The sequence below is a fragment of the Miniopterus schreibersii genome (assembly GCF_964146895.1).
Source record: "Miniopterus schreibersii genome assembly, chromosome: 10".
NCBI lineage: Eukaryota > Metazoa > Chordata > Mammalia > Chiroptera > Miniopteridae > Miniopterus > Miniopterus schreibersii.
In genome coordinates this window covers 49,985,518-50,010,834 of record NC_138110.1, presented here as the reverse complement: position 1 = coordinate 50,010,834, position 25,317 = coordinate 49,985,518, and the positions used below count along the sequence as shown (strand labels likewise).

Below are 25,317 nucleotides of genomic sequence, written 5' to 3'. Positions count from 1 at the left end.
CACAAACGTGGACATACGCAGACTCAGACACACCTGCAGACACACGCGGGCCGCACAAGCTCCCTCTGGTACCACGTTCTCTTAGTGAGCACGGGGCAGCTGGGAGAGGAGGCGGGGGCAAGTCTGCTGGGAGTGCCAGGGCCTCAGCTCTGGGCAGGCTTCCTCCTCCACTGCCATGTGTCTGGCTCTTGGCTACAGTCTACCCTTGGCAGGCATGAGGCCCGGGTCCTCCTGTTGCCTCTGTGTTCGCAGCAGGCCAGCTGGCACCCCCCTGTCCCAGGAGAGTCACCTCAAGGTCTAGGAGTTTGAAGGAGGCTTTCTGATTTGAGGCTTTGGACTGCCCTCCTCTAGCAGTCCAGGAGGCCAGACTGCCAAGGCTTTATTCTTTGTAACAACCTGGAGAGTGTCAGGGCTCCCGTTTTAGAGAGGAAGAAACTGTCTCACAGAGACACATGCTCAGGCCTGTCTCTGGTGGCTTCTGTCCTAAGGTTGTGGACAAAGTCCAACACGAGGCCCAGGTGTGAGTCAGCGCCACTGACCTCTCCCACTGGGCCCAGCCATAGGGCCTTTGCTCAGACTTCTTTCTCCTGGCCACCCTAGTGAACTCGCTGCAATGCTGCTTTCTAAAAAGTGCTCCAGTTTCCGTCCAGGCCCCTGTGAGACTTGCCCTCTTCCTCTGTGGCACTCATCTGCCTGGAAGCACACACTATTATGGGACTATCTGACTACCCCTTTTGTAGAGCTCCAGGAGGGCAGAAACTGAGCGATTCCTCTTGTCACTGAGTCCCCAGCCTGAGCCAAGAAGAGATGAAAGATGCATGAATGAGCAAGCATCAGGCTCCAGAGCCTGGAGGTGTGGGTGGCTTTTCCAAGGTCCCCACTGTCATGGGCTGGTTTCTAAAGGCCAAGGCTGACATTGCTCAGGCAGCTGTAACTCAGCCTCGCCTTGCCAGAAGTTCACCCTCACCTTGGAGATCAAATCATCCATTGCCTGGGGCGAGACCCAGCCCCAGAGGCCAGTTTCTAGCAACCAGCAATCCCCTTTCTAACAACAATAAAAGCCAGAGCTCAGGCAGAGGGCTGACTACATACCAGGCACTCACCAGGTGCTTCCAGGTCCCAGCTCCAGATCTGTGAAATGACCATGGTGGGGGGACGGGTGTCCATTCCATCTTACAGCTGTCAGACTCTTAAGTTACAAATGGGAGTGGCCTCTAGCAGAAATTGGACAGAGCAAATCAGGAGCCCAATTTCTTGTTAAACACCCAGGTTTCCCTTCAACCTGGTCAGAGCCAATAAGAACCTCCAGCTCTACTCCACTTGGGAGGTTGGAAGGATTCCTACAAAGGCCTGATATTTAAGGCCACTCCTGGTCCTCCAAGAAACCAGGGTAAGCACAAACTTCTAGAAAATCTGACAAGAGCATCCCTCAATTGGTAAGAAATGGTAAGTGGAATAAGGTAGGGGTGGGTGGGGTGAGGGCAGGGGACAGGCTGGCAGATGTGTAAACGGGCACTGCCACCTGGCTGGCCCTCATTCTGTCCACAGACACTCACACTTTGGGGCCAGATGACCACATGCCCAGGGCTTACCTAGAGAAATGCTCTGGCACTGCTCTGCAGAGGAGAGAGTGGAAACTACCCATCTGTCCTCAGTCAGGCAACAGGTGCACATACTGGTGCATACAGACTATGGGATAACACACAGCAGTCAAATGAGTCAACTGGAACTGTTGACTAGAATGGCAAGTTCTAAAACAAAAACAGCAAGTGTTCCAAAAACACTTTGTTCGGTGTGAGACCAAGTATGTAAAAACCTAAAACACATAAACCATCAACACTGTTTGGGATGCAATCTTATGCAGGGAGAACACAAAAACACCTAATGAGCACGAGGCCCCCAGCGTAGGGGAGGGGATATTACCTACAGGGAAGTGTGTGAGTGGGGGGATTCACTTTATCAGTAACATTCCACGTCTTAAACACAGAGAAGAGAGAAAGCGTGTGAGAGATTTGGAGCACATGACATGTTTGACCTTGCTGCTATCAGGGTTGTCTATTCTGTTCCGTATGGCCAAAATTTTTTATGATTAAAAACAATTTTTATCTTTTTTAGAAAATCAAGTACTGATTAAAAGGAGAAAGTAATGTAAGGGACACAAGACGTGGCCACCAGCTGTGCTCTGGGCAGTCTCTGCCCGAGCATGTGCATACTCGGAGCCTCCGCTTCTTCATCTGTCCACTGGGGACAGCTGTCATGAGAGCTGGCTGGGCCTACGTGAGCTCAACACCTAAAATGTCTGTGACTGAGACCCCACAGGTCAGGGCTCTGGCGGCTGCTACCACACGAGGCCAGTTACTCTCCTTTGCTCCTTATAGACACTGGCCTGAGCACAGGAAACCCCGGACTCGCTCACAGGTACCGAGGGAAACATCGCAGAATCGCAGTGCTCTGACAGAGAAGCGAGGGGTGCCTTGGGACAACTGATGGGGCTTAACCTCATCTCGAGTCAGGGAAAGGTTCCTGGAGGAGGCTCTGATCCCAAAGAAGATACTTCCTCAGTGTTCAGCTTCCCTTTTGTTCAAGAACTTACTTCTAAACAGGTCTCAGGCCACGGGCCTATGTTGGCTGCCAGGGCACATACCTCCAGAGAGCCTCTTCCTGGGGGCCCCATCCTCGCATTGACCATAGTGGGAAGCCCCTGGCACCACCCTGTACGGATGACATGGGGCCATGCCCACGGTGAGGCTGGCAGGCAGATGGTTTCTGTCCACTGCACTGTGTTTATGTTAACTGCAGATATTTCTATCGTATTGTGTTACTCCATCCATCTTTGTGAACGGTCCGTCTTGTAAAATTCTTTTGATGATGTTATTTTTTCTTGCCTAGCTTCATCATCTGCAATTATTTATAATATCATTGTCTTTGTTTCAAACACTGGGTATAAACATTGTTGTAACAGTTCTTCGATGGGGTTCATATAATTTTTACAATTGTTTTGAAACGCTTCAATGGCCAAAGGGGAGGAGTTTGGTAATTTGTTGTGGAAAAAATACACCCCAAAGTGCTCTCTGCTCTTGGTGAAAGGTCCTCCTCTGTCAGGATGGCTTCCAGGAGAGGCTAGACTTGTCAGGGGTGGGCCCTCCCAGAAAGCCAGAGCAGCCTTGCAGGGTGGGGGTCTGGCAGCAGCTAGCTGGCTGCTGGATTAGGTTTCAGAGTCACCTTCCCCATAGACACTGGGGCAAGATCCACAAAGGCCACAGTCAGGGTAAGATGCCAGTGAGAAAGACGGATGGCTTGTTTTAATTTTTATTGGGATTTTCTGAAACCTCAACTTTCACCCCTTCACCTCTTTTCAACTCTTTTCTCCCAACTCTGTTTTCTAGAGTCTCCTTGGCTGGCTGGCTTGCTGTGTGGGACAAAACCCAGTGGAATGCCCATGACTGTTTGGGGAGAGTCCACCCTCACCTTGGGGTCACTGGGGGCTATCCAGAGTTGCCCCTGATAAAGCCAGCTTCAGTCCTCTCTGCTCAGGGAAAGCCAGGTTGTTAGAGAAGTTAGCTGTTGGAGAAGCGCCAGCCTGCAGTTGGGTTGGCAGCTTACAGCAGCCAGCCTGGTGTTTGGGGAACAGAAAGAGGGCTACCTGAGGCTTCTGGCCCTTTGCCTGCTTTCCTATGCTCATTATGTATTCTCAGGGGCTCCCACAGGAAGTCTGCCAGCCCCTCTAGACCACTAGTACCATCATCATTCTCAAACACAATTCAGATCCTGGCTTCCTCTGCCCAAACACCGTCAGTAGTTCCCCAGTACCTGGAAGTGAGCCCTGGCCAGGCCATCTCCCCAGCCTCACGCCAAGTCCCCCTGCCTCACTCTGTGCCTCCCAGGTGGTTAGGTGTGCCAGCCTACCTGCCTTCCTTGGATGGTGCCAGGCCCTCGGGATGCAGGGGTACACAGACCTGTGAGCCCCCTGTCCTCAGAGGGCTCGCAGGTGGTCCTTGAATCTAGCAAAAGGTGACTCATCCTTCCAGCTCTAAGAAGTTCCCCAATTCTTGGCTTTCTTCTGCAGTGTTTCAGATGCACCTCCTCCATAGCCATGGCCAGTGGCGGGTGATGGAGCTGCCTACTCATGACACAGCCATCCTGCCTGGGGACTGAGTGGCCGAGGACAGGCCCTGAGTCTGGGCTCTGGGTTCAGGACTTAACCATGGGGCCACATGCAGAGGGATTTGCATTGGGTGGAAGAGAGAGTGTCCTCATGCCTTTGGACCAGAGCTGTGAATGCTGAGATGGACAAAGGGCCTTCTTGGTAGCATTGCCTCCTGCTTGCACAGGGCTTGGGGAGACAAAGTTTACGGCAGCTTTGAAGGTCAGAATCCAAGAGGTACTCAGAGCTCAGGGTGGGAGCCCGAGGTGGGGAATTCTGGCAGGTGTGACATAAACACGTCAGGCTGTGAATGACACCCTCTTCTCCGCATACCTGCTTCTTTTAATTCTCTTTAAAGAAACTTGGATATGGCAAAATGGTTGACCTCACTAGTTACCAAAGAAATGCAAATAAACATCAAGATGCCATTTTCCATGTATCAACTTAGCCAGGATAAATAATAGAGGGTCAGCCCATGCCAGTGACATGGTGGAAAAACAGATGCCTTCAGACAGCGCTGATAGGAGTATAAAATGATGTGATACTTTTGGAAATCACTTTCCTAGGAGCTTTCAAGAACTTGAACTTTTTAAATGTTTGTAGTATTTTCTTTTTAAAAATAAGAACTCACCCTAGCCAGTTTGCTCAGTGGTTAGAGCGTAGGCCTGCAAACTGAAGGGCCCAGGGTTTGATTCTAAGGGCACGTACCTGGGTTGCAGGCTCGGTCCCCGGCCCCAGTCTGGGTGTGTGCAGGAGGCAACCAATCGATGTGTCTCTCTCACATTGATGTTTCTCTCTCTCTCTCTCCCTTCCAATCTCTCTGAAAAGCAATGGCAAAAATATCCTCGGGTGAGGGTTAAAAAGCAAACAAACAAAAAGAGCTCAACTTTTGATAACATTTAGATAGACTGATACACAAAGATGTCCCCAGCAATGTTGTTTATGAATTTGTGACAGAGAGAAGTTGGAAACACTAAGCATGCAGCAGGTGCCCGCGGTACCGCCCAGGGGACAGCTGATGCTCAGGGTTACGGCGCACCCGCCGTGCGCTGGTGCTGTGCTGCTGCGGAGGCGCTTCTACAGCTCACTGCACATTTAGACCCCACAGCCCCATGCAGGGAACACTCTCACTCCATCCTACAGGTAGGGGCTAAGGCTTGCAGGGGTCCAGTCACTCACCCAAGGTTATCAATCTGGGAAGCAGTGGGGCTGGGGTTTGAACCAAGCTCTTAGCACTGCACCATTCAATCGCCCCTGAAGACTACAGCGTAAAACAGAAAGGAGAAAAAAGTTGCATAATTACAGTAATTGAAAAGAATCAAACACAAAATTGTACATACCATAACCTCTAGGCTACATAAAAAGCAGCCTTTGAAGAGAAGAGAAAAAAAAAATTCCAGAAGGGAAAATATTAATGATGGGAGTACAGGAGACTTTTTTTCCTCCTTTTAACTTTTCTTTAACATGCAAATTTCATTGAATAAGATTCTATTACTTTTAGGTTATAAAGAAAGTTTGTGACTTTTTTTCCCCAAACCACGTAAAACATCTCATTTGGAAGCAGATGCTTGGTGTCAGGCCCTGACCCCTGTGTGGGAAGGTGGCCCTGCTGGGACAGGAAGAAGCCTTCTTTCCCCAAGTGACAGCAAACAACTGTTAGCCTGCAGGGTAAGGGTCCCACCAAACCCTTGGGTACAGAACCACCACCTGTTCCTGCCACAGGTTCTGAGGGAAATTCTCTCCATTTCCCAAGAATCATGACTGCCGCCCACTCTGCTGAGACTTTTGAGACCTGATCAGGCCACTGGCAAATTCTGACATCCTGAATGCTTTTGACGTCACTCATCAGTGGGCTAGGGCTAATGAGAGTGACTGACTTTATCCTTGCTATCAGATCGATCACCGTGATCGGGAAAAGGGAAAGTTTGTAACAGCTGAAGGGGCAGGGGTCCTTCCTAGCCCACCATGTGTGATCCACAGGGCTCCCTGCGAGGGACCCTGAGGACACAGGGAGACTCAGCCAGGACCCTCAGCCTAGAGAAGCTCACCTCTGGGGGAGGCTCCTAAGGAGACAGGTGAGAGGCCACAGTAATCCAGAGGTTTCAGGAACTGAAGCCGGCCCAGGATGCTAAGGGGGTCTTGTGGAAGGTACCTCCTACTATACTGAGGCTGAGTGGAAGTCAGGGGTGAAGGGAAGGCCACTCCAGCAGTGAGAACAGCTTGGCACAATCACTGGGCACATCTGCTGGCAGCAAACATCTGTCACTTCTGCTCCTTCTTGCAATAGCCCTTGGCTTTCCTTGGGGAGCAGAGGGAGAAGCAGGGTGCACCTTTGGAGGCAGGAGCAGCCATGACCTAGGCTGACCTGTGCATGCCCCCAGCCCTGGCGCTGGTTGGTGGATGAGCACGGGGCTCCGGTACTTTCGTGGGACTACTGAGAGAGACTCTCTCTCTCCTCTACTAGATCTGCAGCTGGGAAGACCATCCATGGGAGAGCCTGGCGAGGGGCAGCCACTAGGAGGAGGGAAGGGCTGAGCCCAGAGGACACTGGCTAAAGCCCTCAGGCCTAAGAACTAAGCCATGTCTGAACACAGCACCACTGCCGGACCTTTTCAGGTATATGGGTCAACGGAGTTAAGGCTTCAATAGCTGATTCCTCAATACACCTGGCTTAGTGCAGGGTGATGGTCCACAGCATCACAGGCGCATGCTCGCACACTGGCCCTGCGGGAGGCAGGTGGGGGCAGAGGACGAGAGGTGGCACCAGAGCAGAGCCCAGAGGATCCAGCACAGGCAGCAGAAGGAAGGACAGCTGCCAATGGGCCCATACAGAGCTGGAGGGTGGCCTGCGGGACAGAGGAGCAGAGCAGGCAGGCGGGTGGCTGAGTGGGAAGAAGCTAAAAGCTCATGAGCCTGAACTCTGCTCCAGACAAGAGGGGATGGTCATGGCAGCCCCCACAAGGGGTCTGTGCCCGCAGTAAGGGGGTATAAGGCCAGGGACTAGAAAGCAGAAGCTATGAAGACCGGCAGAAGCACGTGCTTACCCAACAGTCAGGTGCTGGCAAAGGTTATCTGAGACTCAGGACATCTGCCAGTCCCCAGAGACACAGAGACATGAACGTCAGGTCTCACCTTATGCTTCATTCCCAAGTGACAGCCTACAGCCTCCACGCACAGAGAAGGAAAGAAGCTCACACTGAACATTTACAAGGAGCCAGGTGCTTTATATACATTTTTTCACTTACTCATCATCTCAACCCTAAAGGCAAGAAATGCTCCCCCTTTTCATATAGGAAAACTGAGGTCCAGGGAATTACTGTAACAACCCCACCAGTGGGGTCAAGCTGAAACTGGAACTTCTGGAATTTCCAATTGTTAAGCCGTAAGCTCGGCCATATAGAGCAGATGACAAGAGGGTAAACTGTCAGTGGGGAGTGGAGGGGTAAGAGCAAGGACTCTGCAGCCAGATGGCCTGGGTTCCAATCTCAATGCTGGGACTCAACAGCTGTGTGACTTTGGGCATGTTCCTTTACCTCTCTGTGCTTCTGTTTCCTCAACTGTAAAATGGCAATTTCAATAACTGTGATTGTGATGGCATCTTCTGTCAGGTTTGTTGTGAAAATGAAACGACATCATTACATGCAAGATACAGAATAATAGTACATGGCACATACTAATAACTATGTAATTGTTTTTCATGCCTTTTCACCCCTACCGCTTGTTAATAACAACTATCAAGGCTCTATGAACACATGTGAAATGAGGTGAATTCAAAGTGCAGGAGGACTGGTGCCTGTGAGGTTCTTGTTCCTCGCACATGTCTTTGGTGGCCTTGAGGTTTTGGAGTGCATGACCAGCTGCAGTCCAGGGCACCCAGTATTAAGACCCAAGAGCTGGCAGAACTGCTCAAGCCAACATCGCTCCATAAGAGGATGTGGGGTGGCTCTGGTTTCTGGGACTTTCTTTCAGATATTTAAGACTGCTGGTCAGTTGCTATACATCAAGGCTTTCTGGAGAGAGTACCTGGCCAATCACAAAAGTTTCACTTACCATTGCTGAAACATTAGAACAAATATTCAGTTTACTCTGATGACTTTATTTAGGCAGCATCAATTATATGAAAAATAGAAATTTTCCCTAAATCACAAACGGGTAAAAAATTGGAAAGTTTTAGAGATTCCTAAACAAAGAGAAATATTTCCCAAGGAAGTTTCACTCAACTTGTAAGAATCCAGGTAATAATACTGCATTCTTTGCACACACACAGCTGGAAAAAGTCTCTCTTGCCCCTTAAGGCTGCTGGATCCAGATCTCAGGGGCCTCCCACCACCCCAGGGCCCAGAGAACATCCCAGAACACAGGGATGGAGTAGGCAGTGCTGGAGCTCAGCTTGAATGGCTGTAACCTGAGGCCTCCCTGGGACCTGCCCTGCTGGCCATGAGGCACCCAGAGGGGGCCTGAGGTACAGGCTATTTGAGACACCCCCTCCGCACCCCTCCTTATCCTGCACCCAACAGGCACTGAGTCACTGCAGCCCACCCACCCCACTCCTGGCCTGCTCTCCACATGTCCCCTGCCCCAGCCATGGGGCCTTCAGTTCCACTACCTCCTTCCTATCAGCTGTCAGGGAGAGCTTTCTGACTATGCCCCTCCCTGCACACTGGCGACTGCAGCTTCTACCCTCTACTGAGACTGATAGTTCTCAACTGGGGCCATCTTGCCCTCCAGAAAAATGTCCAGAGAAGTCTTTGGTTGTCACAATTGGAGAAGGGGTACAGGGGGTGTGCTATTGGCACCCAGCGAGCAGAGGCCAACCTGCAGTGCACAGGATAGCCCCACCGCAAGGAATGACCCAGCCCTGAATGCCAGCTGTGCCAAGGCTGAGGAACTCTGACCTGACAAAGGCCAGATGCCAAGCATGGGGTTCAGGGCCTCAGGCCTAAGGCCTGGAATTGAAGATGAACAGAAGGATCCCTAGGGGCTCAACTGTGGTTGATTCCATGTAAGACTTTGTTTAGAAAAAATGTTCCATTGCTTTAAAAAAGTTCCAAAACCACCATTTTAAACACACCAAATAAAATTAGTTAGTAACATAAAAAACATTTAGAACAATGTCTTACATATTATATTAAGTAATAAATCTGCCACACCCTTTCTAGCCTCTGTGTGTTAGAACACTGCTTCCCTGTCCTGAACGCCTTTCTTTACCTGGGGAGCCCCCTCACCTGCAAGGCCAGCTCAAGCCTCACTGTGTCCTACTCCGCTCTGGAAGGGAGTGGTCGCGCCCCCCTCCCCAGCCACATGGCCTATAGGGTGCTACCGCAGTTTGTTGCTTTCTGTAGTCCTCTCCAACAGACTGGTGCCCCCTGGGGAGGGGCGGGAACCAATTCTCTGTGTGTTCAGGTCTGACTGGAGCAAGGGGAGTGGGGAGACAGACAAAGGGAGAGAGAGGACTCTGAGGCTTTGGGAAGTAGCAACTCCTTCCTCCACAGGCCCTGGCTTAGCACCATGGAGCTTTGGGGAGGGGGTGGACACCCCTGAATTGGGCCCCACGGCGGCAGGTCTACCTCACTGCTGCCAGACCAGGGCCTTAACCATGAGTTCCAAAGGGACCTCACAGTGCCGTCCCCCATGCAGGCCACAGAGGCCTCACATGTGGGCACAGCTGCCCTGCACGCCCTTCACACCAGCTCTCTTTCGACCATGGCTGTCTCCATCTCCTCACTGACCCTCCTAACAATCATCTTAACCAGTGATCAAACCTATATCACCCATGATGGGCAAATGGACACTGAATGCATCCCAAGTGATGCACTAAGGACACAAGACTGTCTCTGTGGGGTTCCTTCTACATACACACATCAGAATCTGGTCATGAAGAAACACAAGACAGACCCCAAGAGCATGTCTGGAAACCCATCTAGAATCCAAAAACGTCAACATCATGAAACTAGGAGACATTAAAACCAAATGCAGGGACAACTGGGGAAATCAAAGTGAACTATATCTTAGGTCATATTGTGTTGACATTAAATTTCTCAAGTGATAAATGTATGGCAGTCACAGAGGAGAATGCCCTAAACCTTAGGGGGCGCATGCTGAAGTGTAAAGACATAACTGAGTTCCACAGCTAACATTTAAATAGTCCAGCAAATACACAGAAGCAAATGTGATATTAACAACTGTGAAATTTAAGGTTCAATAAACTATTCTTTCAACTTTTCTGTAAGTTTGAAGTTATTAAGAGTTGGGACGGAAAACCCTCAAAATAACTCGTCTTACAGATGAGGAAACCGAGGCTCACAAAAGTTAAAATTCTAGCCAGGATTTCACCTCAGGTCTGGCGGACTCCGAAGCTCTTGTTCTTTGAAGGTACCCTGCTTCCAACCTCCCAGAGTGGGCAGAAAATGCCAAGCGGCACAACCCCGGCCCTGCCAACACCTTTCAATAAAAGTCAATTTGATCCTGGCAGCCAGCTAAGAATTCCGATGAAATCCCAAGGACAGGTTGCCCAAGAATCCTCTCTAAACAGAGTCTACAGTTTCGACTGGGTAGGTGGGTGCAGAGAATACATTTTAAAGAAAACCAGTTTTATTTCAAACCCCAGGGGGAACATGCAGCCTAACAGCCCGTGTCCCAGGGCCTGTTTATGGGAGCACAACACCCACAACCTCAGGGCTCCTGTGGACCTTCCCTATGGCACCAAGATGAGTTTGAATTCTCTTTGCTGGGTTTTCCAGAAGCCTCTCAGCTGAATGATGCCCGCGAGAGAGGCCCACTTCCACCCGGGGCCCTGGGGTCCACTGGGCTAGTCATCCAGCTCCTCAGAGTTTCAGTGTGCCCTTCAGGGAAACAGGATGAGGGCTGCAGCAGCAGAGGGCGAGGCTGCATGTCAACAACCTGGCACCAGCAGGCCACACACAGCAGCCCCATTTGAGAACTGGGAGACTTCATGTAAAAATCCAGTTTCCAGTTCTTGAAAAACCGGAGATCTGATCACAGTGTGGCAATATTGCTGTCCTACAACACCCACAAGGAAGTGAGCAGTGGCTGCCTACTGGGACGGAGCGGCCTGAGCCAGCCCCTGCCTGGAAGGCTCTGCCCTTCCAGGTACCAGCACACAGCAGGCAGATCAGGGCATCTTTGTACGCCAGCCTGGTATAGGCCCTCTAACAGCTCCTCTCTGCACTTAGGATAGAGACAAACATCTTCCCTCAGCTTACCAGGCCCTATGTGGTAGCCCCTGACAGTCCAAGGCCCATTATCTGCTGGCTTCCTGGGCCCAGCTGTCCCTGGTGGATGCTGATCTTTTCTGCCTCAGAGCTGTGCTCAGACTCCTCCTCCTCCTAGGACACTCCCTCAGCTCCGCCTGAAGGACTCCTACTCACCCCCCAGGGCCCTGTGCAAGGCCAATGCCTGGGTCCTGCTATAAACAATCCTGGCACCTCACACATTCCCTGCACAGTCTGATGTGGTTTGCCAAAATACAAATCTGGGGAGATGGTCTGCTTGCCGTCTGTCTTCCCCACTGCTAGGGGATGAATTGTGTCCCCCCTCAAATTCCTATGTTGAAGTCCTAATCTCTACCTCACGTGACTGTATTTGGAGACAGGGCATTTCAAGAGGTAATTAGGTGAGACAAGGTCACTAGGGTGGGCCTAATCCAGTAGGATCGGTGTCCTTATAAGAAGAGATTAACTGCAGGTGGGGATTATGCGATCTAAGCCCAACTCCCTCTCTGGAAATCAGAATTATTCACCCCATGTTAGCACTGAGGGGCTAAAGCTCCGAGTGGGAAATGACCTGCCAGGATCAGAAGGGGCTGTGGCAGTGAGGGGCCTGGACCACCTGACTCTGAAGGCCAATCTCTGTGCTGAGCCAGGTGACCCTCCGAGGAACTGGGCCAGTAGCCCCTGAAGCCCTGGCTTCGCCAGCCCACCCTCCTACACTGATGCAGGCACTGAGAGTCAGTGATGCAGAAGGGGTGGTACTGCTCTGCAGAGTGCTCAGGCCAAGGCAGTGCCCAGGGTTCTCTTTCCACAGCCAACATTCATGACCTCCCCCTGGCTCAGGCTCCGTTTCCCGTGGCATGTCAAGGGCCCAATAAACAGCTGATGAAAGACAGATGAATGGAGGCCCGGGCTGCTGCCGTGAGTCCTGGGACAATGACGCTGCATACCCACTGTTTTGGTGCAAGGGACCTGAATAGTCTGCCTGAACAGAAGAACCAGCTGGGAGCACCTCTGGTGGGTGCTGATCTTTTCTGCCCCTCACTTCTGGTGGCCACTGTGGTACCCCTGGGACTGAAGAGGCAGACAGAGATTCTGAGTTCACACTAGTATGCAGCCGTGAGCAAGGGGCCTCAGTTTCTTCACCTGCAGAATGGGACGAATTGGATTAAACAGAGGTGCTCCCTGCCTTCCCAGCCCAGGCCTCCTCCCCGCACAGGTGCTCTCGGCAATGCTGTGGGGCCAGAGAGGAGTGCCAGGCACACCTCCACAGAGGAGAGGACTGGTTTGGGCTTTATGAATGGAATGGGCAGCGAGAGAAGAATGGGGCCCCAGGAAAAGGTAAAGTGAGAATTCCCACATCCATGGTACAGGTGCAAGAAATGGAGCTCAGGGCAGGCAGCTGGGGCCTGGATCCATCCCGTGGCCTTTCCCACTGGCCACAGGGTTCTAGAGAACATCCCATAGCTGATTCCAGCTTTCTCCACGTCTCCTTCTCCCCTTCCCTCCCAATCCCTGCTTGAACAGCACCTCTGGGAAGTTTGCCCTGACTCTTCCTCAAAATGGCCACACTCCTCACCCCATTCCTGGCCATGTGCCCCTATGGACACCCACCATGCTAAACCATGAATTTCTGGTCTATGCCTTCATCTCTCCCACAGGGATGTGGCTTGGGGCAGGACTCTGTGAGAATAATTTTGGCATCCCCAGCCCTGAGCCTGGAGTTTGCTGAGTTGGATGGACTGACTGGTGCCTCTCCTTTAAAGGAGACAGCTGTGTCGAGGACATCCAATGACACTGTGCCTGCCTGAGTTAGGAGAATTTCTGGGGAGGCACCAGGCTTCTCTGTGCCCACAGGCCTAGGTTCATCCATTTGTTCATTCCAGTCTATTCCACTGAACTCCATTTATTCATTTGTGCAAGCAACATTTCCTATTCCACAGAAAGCCACCCCCTTTGGCTTGGCAAACCGTGACCAGGATGGGACACCGAGCCCTGAACCCCTGGGGGCAGAAGCTGAAGCCAGGCCTAGGGATCCTCTTCAGAACACCCTTTGGAGGTGAGCAGGTGGTAGATCTGATGTCCAGCTACACGGCAGGCTCCCTGTCCCATCAACAGCAACCTCACAGGCCCTCCGCACCAAGCCGCATTCTTGGTGTCCCTTTTCATACACAGCCCAGGGGACAGAGCTGAACTTTCAAACCTTACAACCAGCCCTGGGCATGAGACACCAAAGCTGAGAGAAAATCTCAGGCAGGTGTTTTGAATTCAGATTCCAACTCTGATGTTTACTAGTATGGAACATGGACAAGTTGCACTGCTTATCCTCCAAGCCACGGTTTCCTCATCTGTGAAATGGGGATACTCCAAGTGCTGGGGGTATAAGTAACAGCCAACTTTTCTGGGAGCTTCCTAAGGCCCTTCTCTGACTGTTGTTGTGGTTCCTGAGTGTTGGCTCCTTCTGAAGAGCAGTAAAGAGAAGTTCCTTCTGGGGTCTTACTAGAAGTACAATTCTACAGATTTCTTTTTCCCCCCTCATCTGCCTACAGTCCATTAAGTTGTGATTAGCAATTATAAAAAGGTTCTTAAAGATCACCAAAATCTGATGACACTAAAAGAAAATCAGCAGGACCCAAGTCAGGGTTTGATTGAGAATCTGGCCGTGACACACAAGTTCCTGGCACATAAGTGGACTTTCAGCAGGTGGGGAGGAAGGGCCCATGGATGCGACAAGGTTGTTGCTCTGGCCACCAATGGCTGTGGGTCTCAGTCACTGCTGCTCTAGCTTTTCGAAGATGACTGTCTGCCTGCAGCTCTGTGACACAGATTCATTTGCTGTGACTTGTGTAGTCATTGATGAGGGGCAGTGATGCCCATCACACCAGTGGTACTTGGGGCCTAGAGTTTTCCAGTGACAAGGTTATAAGCTCTGTGTGCACTGTGGGCTATCCCTGCCAGAGTGCTAAAGCAGACCACATTCAACCCTCTCCAAAATGGCAGGTCCTGGAGCACCTTGTGTGAGATGGAGCACCCACCACAAATTCGGGCCACTCAAAAGCTTGCTGCACTCTATCAAGGCACACATATCAACCTACTGGGTCATTTTAGGGTTAGGAGACAGTGTTTCAGAAGGTGAAATCCTATGTATATGTTCACCTTCACTCCTAGAGTCAATAAGCAGTGACTTGTAGCTGTCACGAGTAACAAGCCCATTCATCCTCTCATTTGACCCTTCCCTGGTTGGATGATGTCAAAGAAGTTGTTTCGCCTGCACAGTGGGATGTGCAGGGCTGGCAGGAGCTGTTGTTCTAGTCCACCATCCATGCTCTCTCATAGTGGGAGCTGACGCCTGAGGCACCGACACAGAATGGAGGGTGGGAGCAGCAAGACAGCACTGGCCAGGGTGAGCCACAGAAGCCCAGCCAGGCCGCTGTGTTTTATCAGCCTCTCAGCAAGGGGACATCTCCAACCATGTGTGTGCTCCATGGTGCTGAGCCCTTTGAAGCCCTGATGGCTCTCTAGGGGCCAACTGGGGAGGGCAGGTGCTATACCCCCAGAAATACTGTGGGCAAAGTGCTCCCCTCCTCTGCTCCCCAGGTCCCCCCTTGAGATGCAGATAACAAGATCCAGCTCTGACACTGAAGCAGCACTCAGGAAGCACAGTGATGTGATGACACGGGCAGGAGTAAGGTTTGTCTAGATGAACCTTATCTCCACCTGGCAAAGTCCTCCAACGACTCTACCAGCAGAGGGTTCCTAACTCACTTCAAAGGGCCTCCCAGCCTCACAGAGGCAACTTTTTTGAAGGGAACAGTTATATAAATGTGGGGCTTTTCAATCTTGAGGTCCCCTAAGACTTTCTGGGAAGGCTCCTTGGGTGTCAGAACCAGCCATCCTTTAAGCCACTCTAATTTCCAAGAGTGTCTTCTGGGGAAGCAATGGGCTTAAGTGTTAGGACCCTTGTTTCTCAAGCCTGAATCTACAGCTCCATAAAATACTGTTTGGATACTATATTTCAGTTTCCACTCCTGAACCTGAGGCCCAAGTGTCCTTCACGAAATTCAAGGAGTCACAAGTCACTATGGGCCAAACTCAGCCAAAGGCATGTTTTGTTTGGTTCAGGCAATTTTAGTTTTTGATCTGGAAGTTTTACATAAAAGTTAAATCAGGTAAAATTTGATCCCTGGGCCTACATTCCCATATAGCAAGAGTTAGCCAGACCCAAGAAGTAGTTTTCTATGTCCCCACAGTCCCCACCATTTGCTATTGCCCACCACCTGACCTCTTCAACGCCTTTTTGGCCCTTGTCAGCATCTGGCCTTGACACCAAGGTAAGAGGCCAGAGAGAGCTTCCTGGCCTAAAGGTCAGGGGGTGGAAGGGAGGACATCCAGAAGGCTCTCCAGTCTGCTTTCCCCAGCAGGGCCACCCTACAGAGCCAGCAGGGAGGCTGGTAAGCTGAGTTTGAACCAAATTGCATCCACGAGCCAACGGCTGAGATAGGCCCCGAGCTGCTTCCTGCTCCAGGGAGCCTTTTCTGTGTAGCAGCGCAAGCCTAGGCTTTACCCCGCTCTCCCAATTTGCAGCCAGCGACGCTCTGCCCTCCTCCACCTGGCACTGCATGGCTTGGGTTTACTGAAGAGTCTTTTACAACTAAAGTACTTAAAAATGGTTAAAAGTAATTCTTTATGGGAGGAATCAGCAGGAAAAGACAAGCAGGAGGTGGGGGTGGGTGGGATGAAGGAATGTGACCAGTTATATTTAATAAAAAGCTTAAAAGCCACAAACAGGAAGCAGACCTATTAAATAGACAAAACTGATCTAACAAAGGAATGTGAACTCGAGTTGACTGAAGCAGCGTCACCATGTCTCCCCTCCTTCCACTCCCACCCAGCACCCAGGGCCCCCAAACAAACCTCCTCCTGCGTTCTGACCTGTTCTGGGAACACCCCCAACTCTGAGTTTGCCTTGGGCTAGACCAAAGGGAGCTGAGGGGGAGGTCAGCATGAGCCTACCCACCCTCAAAGAAGCAGACATGCCCTCCCCTCTGTCTGCACCAGCAGAGCCCCAAGCAGCCTGGGGAAGGGGCAAGTGCTCTGGGCTGCAGCCCCTCCCTCCAGGCAGCTCTGCTCTTGCCCTCTTAGCACCCTGCACCCCTCCTTCCCAGAGAGCTCCCACAGTACCGGCTCAGGGCCCTGCGGACTGAGGCCAAGACACTGCCTGGCTCATGCCCTGTGCATGTTCCCTGGAGCCAGAGCAGAGCACTAGGGAGGCCCAATTTGGCTGAGGTGAGGACCCAAGCAGCTGAGCACTGGACTGGGTAGGATAGGAGCTTGAAGCCCAGTGTTAGGGCTGGAGGCTCCCAAGGGTGTGTCACCTCACCTGCCCTGAGGGAGTCTCTCTGTAGGGTGAAGAGGCTCAGCCCCACCTTGACAGGGCCTCAGGGCAAAAACAGCAAAGCAAGGTATGCAGGGAAGCAGGCCTCTGGTGACACTGCCCTCCCTCAGGAGAGGGCAGATGCCAACACGTGGCCCTCTGGGCTTTAGGAAGGATTCGGGAGGCAAGGCTCCAGCCAGGCTCTAGGAGAGTGGAGGTGTGGGCTTCGCTGGTGAGTTGCCAGGGATCTGGGAGTCCTACTTCCTAGCTGGGGCCAGGGTACCCCATCTGGAGATTTTACTCAAAAAGCTACCCACATAACTCCATGCTCAGGCCACTCCTGCCCAACACCCTGTCCTGAAACACACACCAAGCTCATCCTCACCTCAGGGCCGTCTCACTTGTCTCCCTCTCTTTCTGCTGCATGTTCTTCCCTGGTATGTGTGCTCCCTCCTTTCTCCAATCAGGCCCCCATTCCACCTGACCTTTTCAGAGAGGTTTTCCCTGACTGCCCTGTCCAGACAGCACGCTCGGCAATTATCTCCACGATTTATTTTTCTGCACACCAGTCTATCTTCACTTAGTATGTTCTCGCCTGTTGCCTGCCATCACCACAGTACCAGTCCGGTATGCAGTAGGCCGTCAGGAAAAAAGGGTGTGGGAAGAGTGCATGAATGACATATCCAAGGTCCCTCACATGGTCACAGTGAAGTGAGAATTCACATTCAGTCCTTGACCCCAGCTCAAACCAGACGCTGGCTCCACACCAGGCTCTTCTAGGACCCACATTGGTTTTCCAGTCACAAACTGGTGGAACCAGAGGCCACAGTGGACTGAGCTCTGCACGTCAGCACAGGCTGGCCTAGGCACTGTCAGGGCACTATCTCTGCCATTTCTCAATGGCCTGCCACCACCCGAGAGCAGGGAGCAAGAGGAAATAACCATACTCACCAGGGATGTTGATCTTAAACTTGCCACTCTGGCCGAAGGAGCTGTCAATGATGCCCATCTCCCCAGTAGATAGCTGTACCTTGAGTCCCACAAAAAGCTGGATGTTGGTCTCCTTTTTGAACAGGGAGCGGCCGATCACGCTGTAGTCATCTATTACCTGTTCCCACACACCCAGCCCCGGAAAGACAAAGCATCAGTGTGTGTTGGTGAAGGCCAAGGCCAAGGTCTGCCACATCCTCCCAGGTGATCAGTCCATCTTACAGATAATGGAAGGCACTGGAATCATTATGATGACTGGGCCCCTTTATCATCACCACCACCCACCACCAGCAACACCTACAGAGCCTAGGCTGTGTGCCAGGCGGCTGTGAATGCTTCATGTGAATAAATATACTTAGCCCCATGGTAGCAACATGAGGGAGGCGCTTCCTCTGCTTTACAGATATGGAAACAGGTACAGCAGAGTTAGGCCATCTGTCCAAGGTCACAGAGCTCATAGGGCAGAGGTGTCTGAGAATCCAAAGCTGCCCTGCCTACACCTGCCTCTGTGTGGCTACCATGCCCCACCTGCCCCCACTAGTCTAATGAGAGCTAGTGGTACTCTCCTCATGAAAGCTTTCCTGGACGCCCCAGGCTGAGAGGATGATGTCTATTCCTGAGCCTGCATCCAGGCTTTTCAGAACCCTCCTCACTCTCTTTCTGGTTTCCCCTCCTATGTGGAATCTCTGAGAACCTGATGTCTACCACTTCATCCTGCCACACGCACACGCATTTCTGCCCAAAGCCCCCTTCCTGGCCTGGCCTACATCTACTCCACAGCTCACTGCCCTCTCCGCTGTGATGCCTTCCTGTCTCTATCCTGTCCCATTCCCCCAGCTCCCCAGTGCTTGTGCCAGGCCCTCTGCTGTAGAGCTTGCATCCCCTAGCCTCTTGACGGAGGCCTGGGTTGAGAGGAGGAACATACATGTGTATGAAAAAGTCAAGCTAGGTACATCCCTGATTTCATCACAAGCTGTGTTCATCTTGAAACTTCTCCCCAAGGGACTGAGTGTGGGGAAAACTGAACTGTTACTGTCTCCTTCCTGAGGTCTCTTGAAACTCAGATTCTTCTCTGGAGAAGATGGCATAGCCAGGAGACCCCCACCAGATGGCCTCCCTGTCCTGCCCAGCTCCTCTCCAGGGCCTGTGCCAGAAAGCTGCTGGGCCTCTGTGTAAAAGAGAAGGGATGTGCGTGTGTGTGTGCATGTTAAAGACCAGACCCTCCCCCAGATGACCTCAGCAGGGCTGGCAATTTCTTCCTGAGATCTGCTGCTCTTTGGAGCAGGGCCTATGCTTCACCCGGCCTCTGTTCCACTGGGTCCTGCACAAGGGCCACGGAAGAAACTGGGAAGTTCCTCCTGTTTCTAGGCCCCGTGCATGGGCCTGGGTTCTTTCTGGGGACTGGGTCTGGTCTGAGCAGGCACTGGCAGCAGTGTGGAGGCCAGAGGTGTTGCCAGTGGCTGGACCTGCTGCCTCCCCCGGGCTCCCTTCAGAGACTCCCGGGGACCCCCATGGGCTGAGCTGTCCTCAGCCTCAGAAACATCTCGCTTCTGCCCAAGGTTCATCCAAGGGGCCCAGATGAATTGTTCTGAAAAGGGGAAACTGTCCCATTTACCCTAAAAACCTTTTGGAAAAGCATACCCTACTCTATTTGATTCATAGCGCCAGATAAAAGGTACTCGCATCCCTCCTCTCTAGGGTGATGGATGAACCGGATACAAATAATGATAAGGATAATCGTTTCCACTTGCACAGCCCTTTATAATTCACGAATCTCATTCCCGCACATGAACTCCTCCTCATTCTTCTGGACTTGGCTTTAGCAGAGCAGCCCTTGCAGGCTGGGGATGCCCTGGCTGCTGTGGCTCTGCCCTTCCTCCTAGCTCTGCCCTGTCTGGGGGCTGTTGCTCCCACTGCAGCAGGCGTCCAGCAAGGCTGCTGGGTGAACTAAACACAGATGGTTCCCCAGACCTGTAGAACTGCAGAGTTAAGACGAACAGAGGTCACCAGCCCCAAATTATTTCCCATACTTCCCAGCTCCCAGGACCCTAGTCCCTTGAGAGGCAGAGCCCACCTATTCACATTCAGCAGCCCAGCCAGGTACAGTAGGTACTCAGAACCCAATGGCTCTGGACTAGCCACTCCACATTCCCCATGACTGAAAGGGCTCATTGCCGTCTCCTGTCCCCAGCTCAGCCCCTGCAACTAAAGAGAAAAGGAGTACCTCAGAGCCATTCAACTCTTAGAGCCCCTTAACTCTCAGAGCCCCTCAGCCCCAGTCATTTGTAGCCCCACATCCTCAGAGCTCCTCAGTCCCTCAGAGTCCCTCAGCCTATGCTCACCGAGACATCAGGGGTCTCCTTGAGCACCTTTGTCTACAAGGGTTTTTGTTTCTGCTTCAGAGAGGGCAGGGCTGAGGTCAGAAACAAGATCTCAGTGGGCTGTGGCCACCCAAGTGAGAGGCACAGTGGAAATGCAAACCCAAGTCTGCTGGGCCTCTGCCAATCAGAGCAAGACCATGGCTGACTCATGCCAAGCTGGAGAAGCGGGAAGTAGTGCTGCCAGGATGTTCTGGTCCCACTGGGGCAGCATGCGTGGGTCCCTGGCCTTGACTATACTGAGACAGATGTGGCTGAGATGCAAGGCCTGCCCCAACACCAGGCTAGCCGAGAAATGCAAAAGGACAGTGCTTGAAAGAGGAGCATCCACCCCATTCAGAGAACCACCTTCTAAAGGCACTGGCGGGACCAAGCAAGCAACAAAGGCAGCTGTTCTCTGTCAGCGAGTCCTCACATTCACGGCACTGCTCTGCCCTCTTCCATTGAGAGCCTGCCATGTGCACAGCATGTAGCTAAGAACAAACCAAAGCTCCTGCCTCAAGGGATACATGCATGTCCTATGGAGTGGTGATGTTTACATCCCCCTTTGCCCCATTGCCTGTGGACCGTGCACTGGCAGAGACAGGGTGCTCCATCTCTGTGTCAGCTCCTAGTGCCCAGAAAGGGCCCTAGTCAAGGACTTCATGCCTGCAGTGTCCCTAGAAGCCATGGCTCACTGTCCCCTGCCCCCCACCCCGTTCCTCTGCAACTACTTGGCCTGTCTTTAGAGGGCAGAGCACTCCCTGATGTATGTCAGCTTTATCTGTTACTCCTCATTGCTCCCAACCAGGATACAAGGTCCGTGAAGGCAGAAACATGTCTGCTCCATGGCTCTGCTCCCTCACTGGATGCTCCGCGAATGGTGGAGTAAATCCCGAGTGCACACCTCACCATGGCTGCTGGGGCATGTGCAGTGCTCGCTCGTGTCTGTGGTCTCATTTTTTAAAAGCTTCATTGAGGACAACTGATTACAACAGCATATACATATTTAAGGTACATACTTTGGTAAGTTAGGATATATGAATATACCCGTGAAACCATCACCGCAATCAAGCTACTGCACATATCACCCCCCAAATTTCCTCATGTTCCTTTATCTCACTTCCCTCCCTCCCACCCTCCCATGCTCTTCCTGGCTCAGCTTGGGCATCCCCTCCTTCAGGCAGCTTTCCCCATAACAGGCCCCTCCTGTCCCGAGAGTGGCAGTTCTGTCTCATCACTGACAACTGGCTCCTCGCCAAAGACTGGGAGTTCTGTCCCAAAAGCCTTCGCCCTGCACATGATATGGAGGTGGGGAGGGAGAGATTGGTGAGAGAAGGTAGCTCTTGGCTCTTTGGGGATAAAAGTAAGTCACGTAAGTAGACATATGGTTGGAGGATATGCGCATCCAAGAGTGAGCCAGCCAGCCTGCTCTCGGCCTACCTGTCTTGCACACCCAATGCTGGTTTCTCTTAGGCTGCAGCACAGGCAGCCCATAGCTTGGCCTTCCAATGGCCTGGCACTGGGCTTCCCGGTGACCAGAGCCCTGGGGTGGCAGGTGCTCCCTCCTTTCTTTTGGTTATATTAACTTAAAAAGCTAAATGCCACAGAGGTAGCAGAGGATCCATCTTTCCCCAAGCCAGGGTCTTGCAATGAGGGCAGACTAATTTTATTAACTTCTGGGGAACTTCAAAAAGCTTCAGGGCTTTCATGGCAGACAGTGAAGACCCCAAAGTTGGTTTAAGTGCTACATAAACAGGCCTAGGGCCAGGAAGTGGAGGGCTCTCTGCATTTCTTGTTTACATTCTCATCTGACAGAGTGGGCTGGTGGGCGGGTGGGGCCTGTAATCCTGCTGGTGTGTGAGGCCATTCAGTTCACTGACCTACATTACCATAATATTTTTGTAAGCAGCCGGGACAAGGTTAGGAGTGAATAGGCTTTTTCTGACCCTCTGAGGAGGGCCCGAGGGGCTCCTCTTGCTGCTGGCCTCATAGTTTCACTGCTGCTGGAGCGGCAGTTTAGAAAGGATTTCAGGTTGAAAGGGAGCATTTCTGTCATTCCTCTTCACTTGTCCTACGATTTGGCCAGAAGATACAATAGCACTGGTTGGGTGCTCCCACTACCCACTGTGTCTTTGATTTCATTTGTGGGTCAGGTGGTGAGGGGGAGGCTGGCTTTAGAACACCCCCAGGAACCTGGTCTCAGGAACTCTGGGGTGCCCCTGCCCACTGACAGTCACACTGTCATGTTACAGCAGCCAGAGTGGATCCTTCTAGGACCAGCAGCAAAGCCCTCCTCTCTGACTCCCAGCCCTGGGCCCTACTCTCCCACCTGGCCTGCAGGAGATTAAGGCCACAAATTGTCCTCAGCCACGTTCTGGGAGAGGTGCCTCCACACCATTAGTTAAGCTTTAGAAAAGCCCTTCAGGGGTTCAGCAAGGCTAAAGGATTTGCCCAAAGTCACAAATCCCAGCTTTTCCTGCTGCTTGGTGTCCCAGGGGAACGAGAGCCAAGGGAAGGTGGAGGTTTGGCAGCAGTGAAGGAGCCCAGCCACGGTATTCTCCATCCCTTGGGCTCCCCTGAGCCAGGCCATGACTGGCTGAACCCAAGATGGCTGGTAAGTCCGGCCCAGGCACCAGGCAGCTCCATCTCCCCAATCCCAGCTCCTAAAACCCAAAGTTCCCGAAGGAGCTAACCCCCAAGTGCAGGGACCCAGCCCCCATGCGCTGTCTATGGGGAAGGAGACAGGGAGGGAGGATGGATGGAGCATGGCCATGCAGGAGCTGTGGTGGGCCCAGCACCTTACTGCCAGGGAAGATGTGCCAGCCCATGCACTGCTACAAAGCGCTGAGGCAGACACGGAAAGCATGAAAGGCAAGTGATTCCCTGGCTTTCAGCTTCCTCACCCACAAAATGAGACTGGAGGGAGGGTGAGCTCTCCCCATCTGTGGTGCTGGTGAATTCCAAGTAACCAGTTCTAGTACAGGCTGCTGAACTTGGGAAAATGTGGCATACCAAAGACAAGAGAACAGTGAGGGCAAAGGTTATGAAGATGGGCCAGGTGTGAGGAAAGATGAAAGGAGCTAAGAGCAGACTGGAGTGCTGCTATCTAACTAGATTTTAAGGTTTCACAGCAGTGAGGTGGATCCCAGAGAGCATGGTGAGCTACTGCTTGCATAGTAGGTCAGAGCAAGGGCTAAAAGCCTCAGTCTGGTGGCCTTGAGGACTCTGGTCTGTGTCCTAAGTTGTGTGGGCTCCAGCTCCCATCTACAATGTGGGGAAAGTTGTTTGGGTTCACATGGAGCCTCTGTTGCCCCACATACCCCAGGACTCCCTCAGTTGCACCATACAGGACCACAGGGCAGTAGGTGGGATTCTGTGCATCCAGCACCACTGGCCGCTGCCCCGCAGATGTGAGCAGACCCTGCTAGTGGACACAGCACTCTTCCACAGCACCCCGCCAGTGCAGAATCCCTATTCAGAGGCTGTGGTGGGCGGAGGCCAGGACAAAGCCTGTGTTCGGGTCTCCCAGCACAGCCACAGCTTGCCTGCACCAGTTGGCCCACTTGGAGGCGGGTGTGTGTGTGTGTGTGTGTGGAAAGGCAGGAGCTGGCCTAAGCACATTTCTGCATCCCAGAACAAACACCTTCCAGAAGTTACTGGGGGTGGGGTGGGTACTAAGAGGGGATTCATCAAGTGTACGCCGCATGAAGCCTCATTGAATTAAAAGTCTGGTTGGGGGAGAGACAATAGCCCCTCCTGCTGCAGGCAGTGAGGCCTACATCTCTAGAGAGCTTCAGGAAGATCAGGGTCATCATCTGTCCTGGGTGTTGAAGGCAGAAGATTGGGGAAATGGCTTTCCTTGGCCCTCCATCTCTAGAATATGTGTGCATGTGTGCACATGTGCAATAGTTGGACTCCTCTCCAAATCACAGACTCTTCCTACTAAAGGAGAAACCTCAGAGATCAGACACAGCACATCCAACAAGGAAAAACCCTCAGAGAACAACTGGAGGTTTTTCATCTTGAAATCAATCATTGTAACGCCAAACCAAGGCAATGCATGTGGAATTTGCTCGGCAGGCCTTGCTCCTAGGAAACAATGCTGAAATGGGGCCAGCACAGTCACAACAATAACTCTAAGAAGGGACTTTCACTGTCTGCGTGAATAATTTGCTTCGTTTATTAGCCTTCAGTCATTGGAGCAGTCACTGGCTGCACACGGAAGCCAGGTCCTCACTCACATGCCAGGTGAGTCCCCACTGCCCCAGCTTTTGAGTGGGGACTTGGCTGCCTATGCACATAATTATGTCATTACATGTGTGTGTCTCTCTCAAGAGCCTGGCTCCCATGATGAGGCTTGGGAACTGCCCAAGTTCTGAAGCAACTATTCTAATTAAAATTGGCAAAGTGGCACCAAGGAAAGAGGGTCAGCAGGCTATGGAATGGAGCCCCAAGCCAGGTCTGCTGTGAGCAGGACTCAGATGGGAAAGGGGCGGGGAAGGTTTGAGTCCCGACTCTGCCTCTTCCAGCGCTACGATCTTGAGCAAGGGACTTCTCTGAACCTCAGTTTCTTCCTCTGAAAAAAGCTATTGCTAGGATTAGGGGTGCTGATGTTGACAAGAACACCTGAGACTTGGTAGCAGGATGATCACTCAAAGAAAAGAATGGCACAGTGTCAAACTGGGAGAAGCTAAAGTGAAGGGCCTTTTGGGACAGGGGATCTTCTAACATACCCCGAAAGCACAAGACATAGAGACTTATCAAACTTGCTGAAGAAAGGCAAGGACGCTAACACATACTCAGCACAGACTACCAGCCAAGGCCTGCCCTCAGGTCTCCCATCGTACTCCAACCCCCTGCCCTCCACAAATAGGGTGCTAACTCTTCCAGGGCACTTGAAGGCCACCAGAGTTGGTAACTTTGCCAAGAGTCTCTGGGATAATGATGATGTTCTTGTATCACCCGTTCTTATTTGGCACAGGACACATTTCACTAAGACTAGCCTTTACCTCCTCCCAGTGCAGGGCCACAAAAAGCCAAGTCACTCCTCTGAGCCTCAGTGTTCTCTTCTGTGAAACAGGGCACATGCATCCACCTCCAAGGTTCTTGTGAGGAAGGAATGAGATTTCTGACATGAAGGTATGCTGTCAGCAAGGATCAGCCTCATTGCAACCCCTCAGGGTAAGCCCAGACAAGGAAATTAGCTTTCAATTAATCTCA

General features: G+C 52.0%; 1 protein-coding gene across 1 annotated transcript in view; it reads right to left on the bottom strand.

Annotated features, from left to right (window-relative positions):
* The window catches only part of EEFSEC (eukaryotic elongation factor, selenocysteine-tRNA specific), a 220,794-nt gene that overhangs the window by 14,457 nt on the left and 181,020 nt on the right, over positions 1–25,317 (bottom strand). Inside the window, exon 6 of the mRNA XM_081149086.1 lies at positions 17,699–17,855. Coding sequence (XP_081005212.1) covers positions 17,699–17,855 — 157 coding nt within the window. The remainder of the gene's footprint in view (positions 1–17,698; positions 17,856–25,317) is intronic.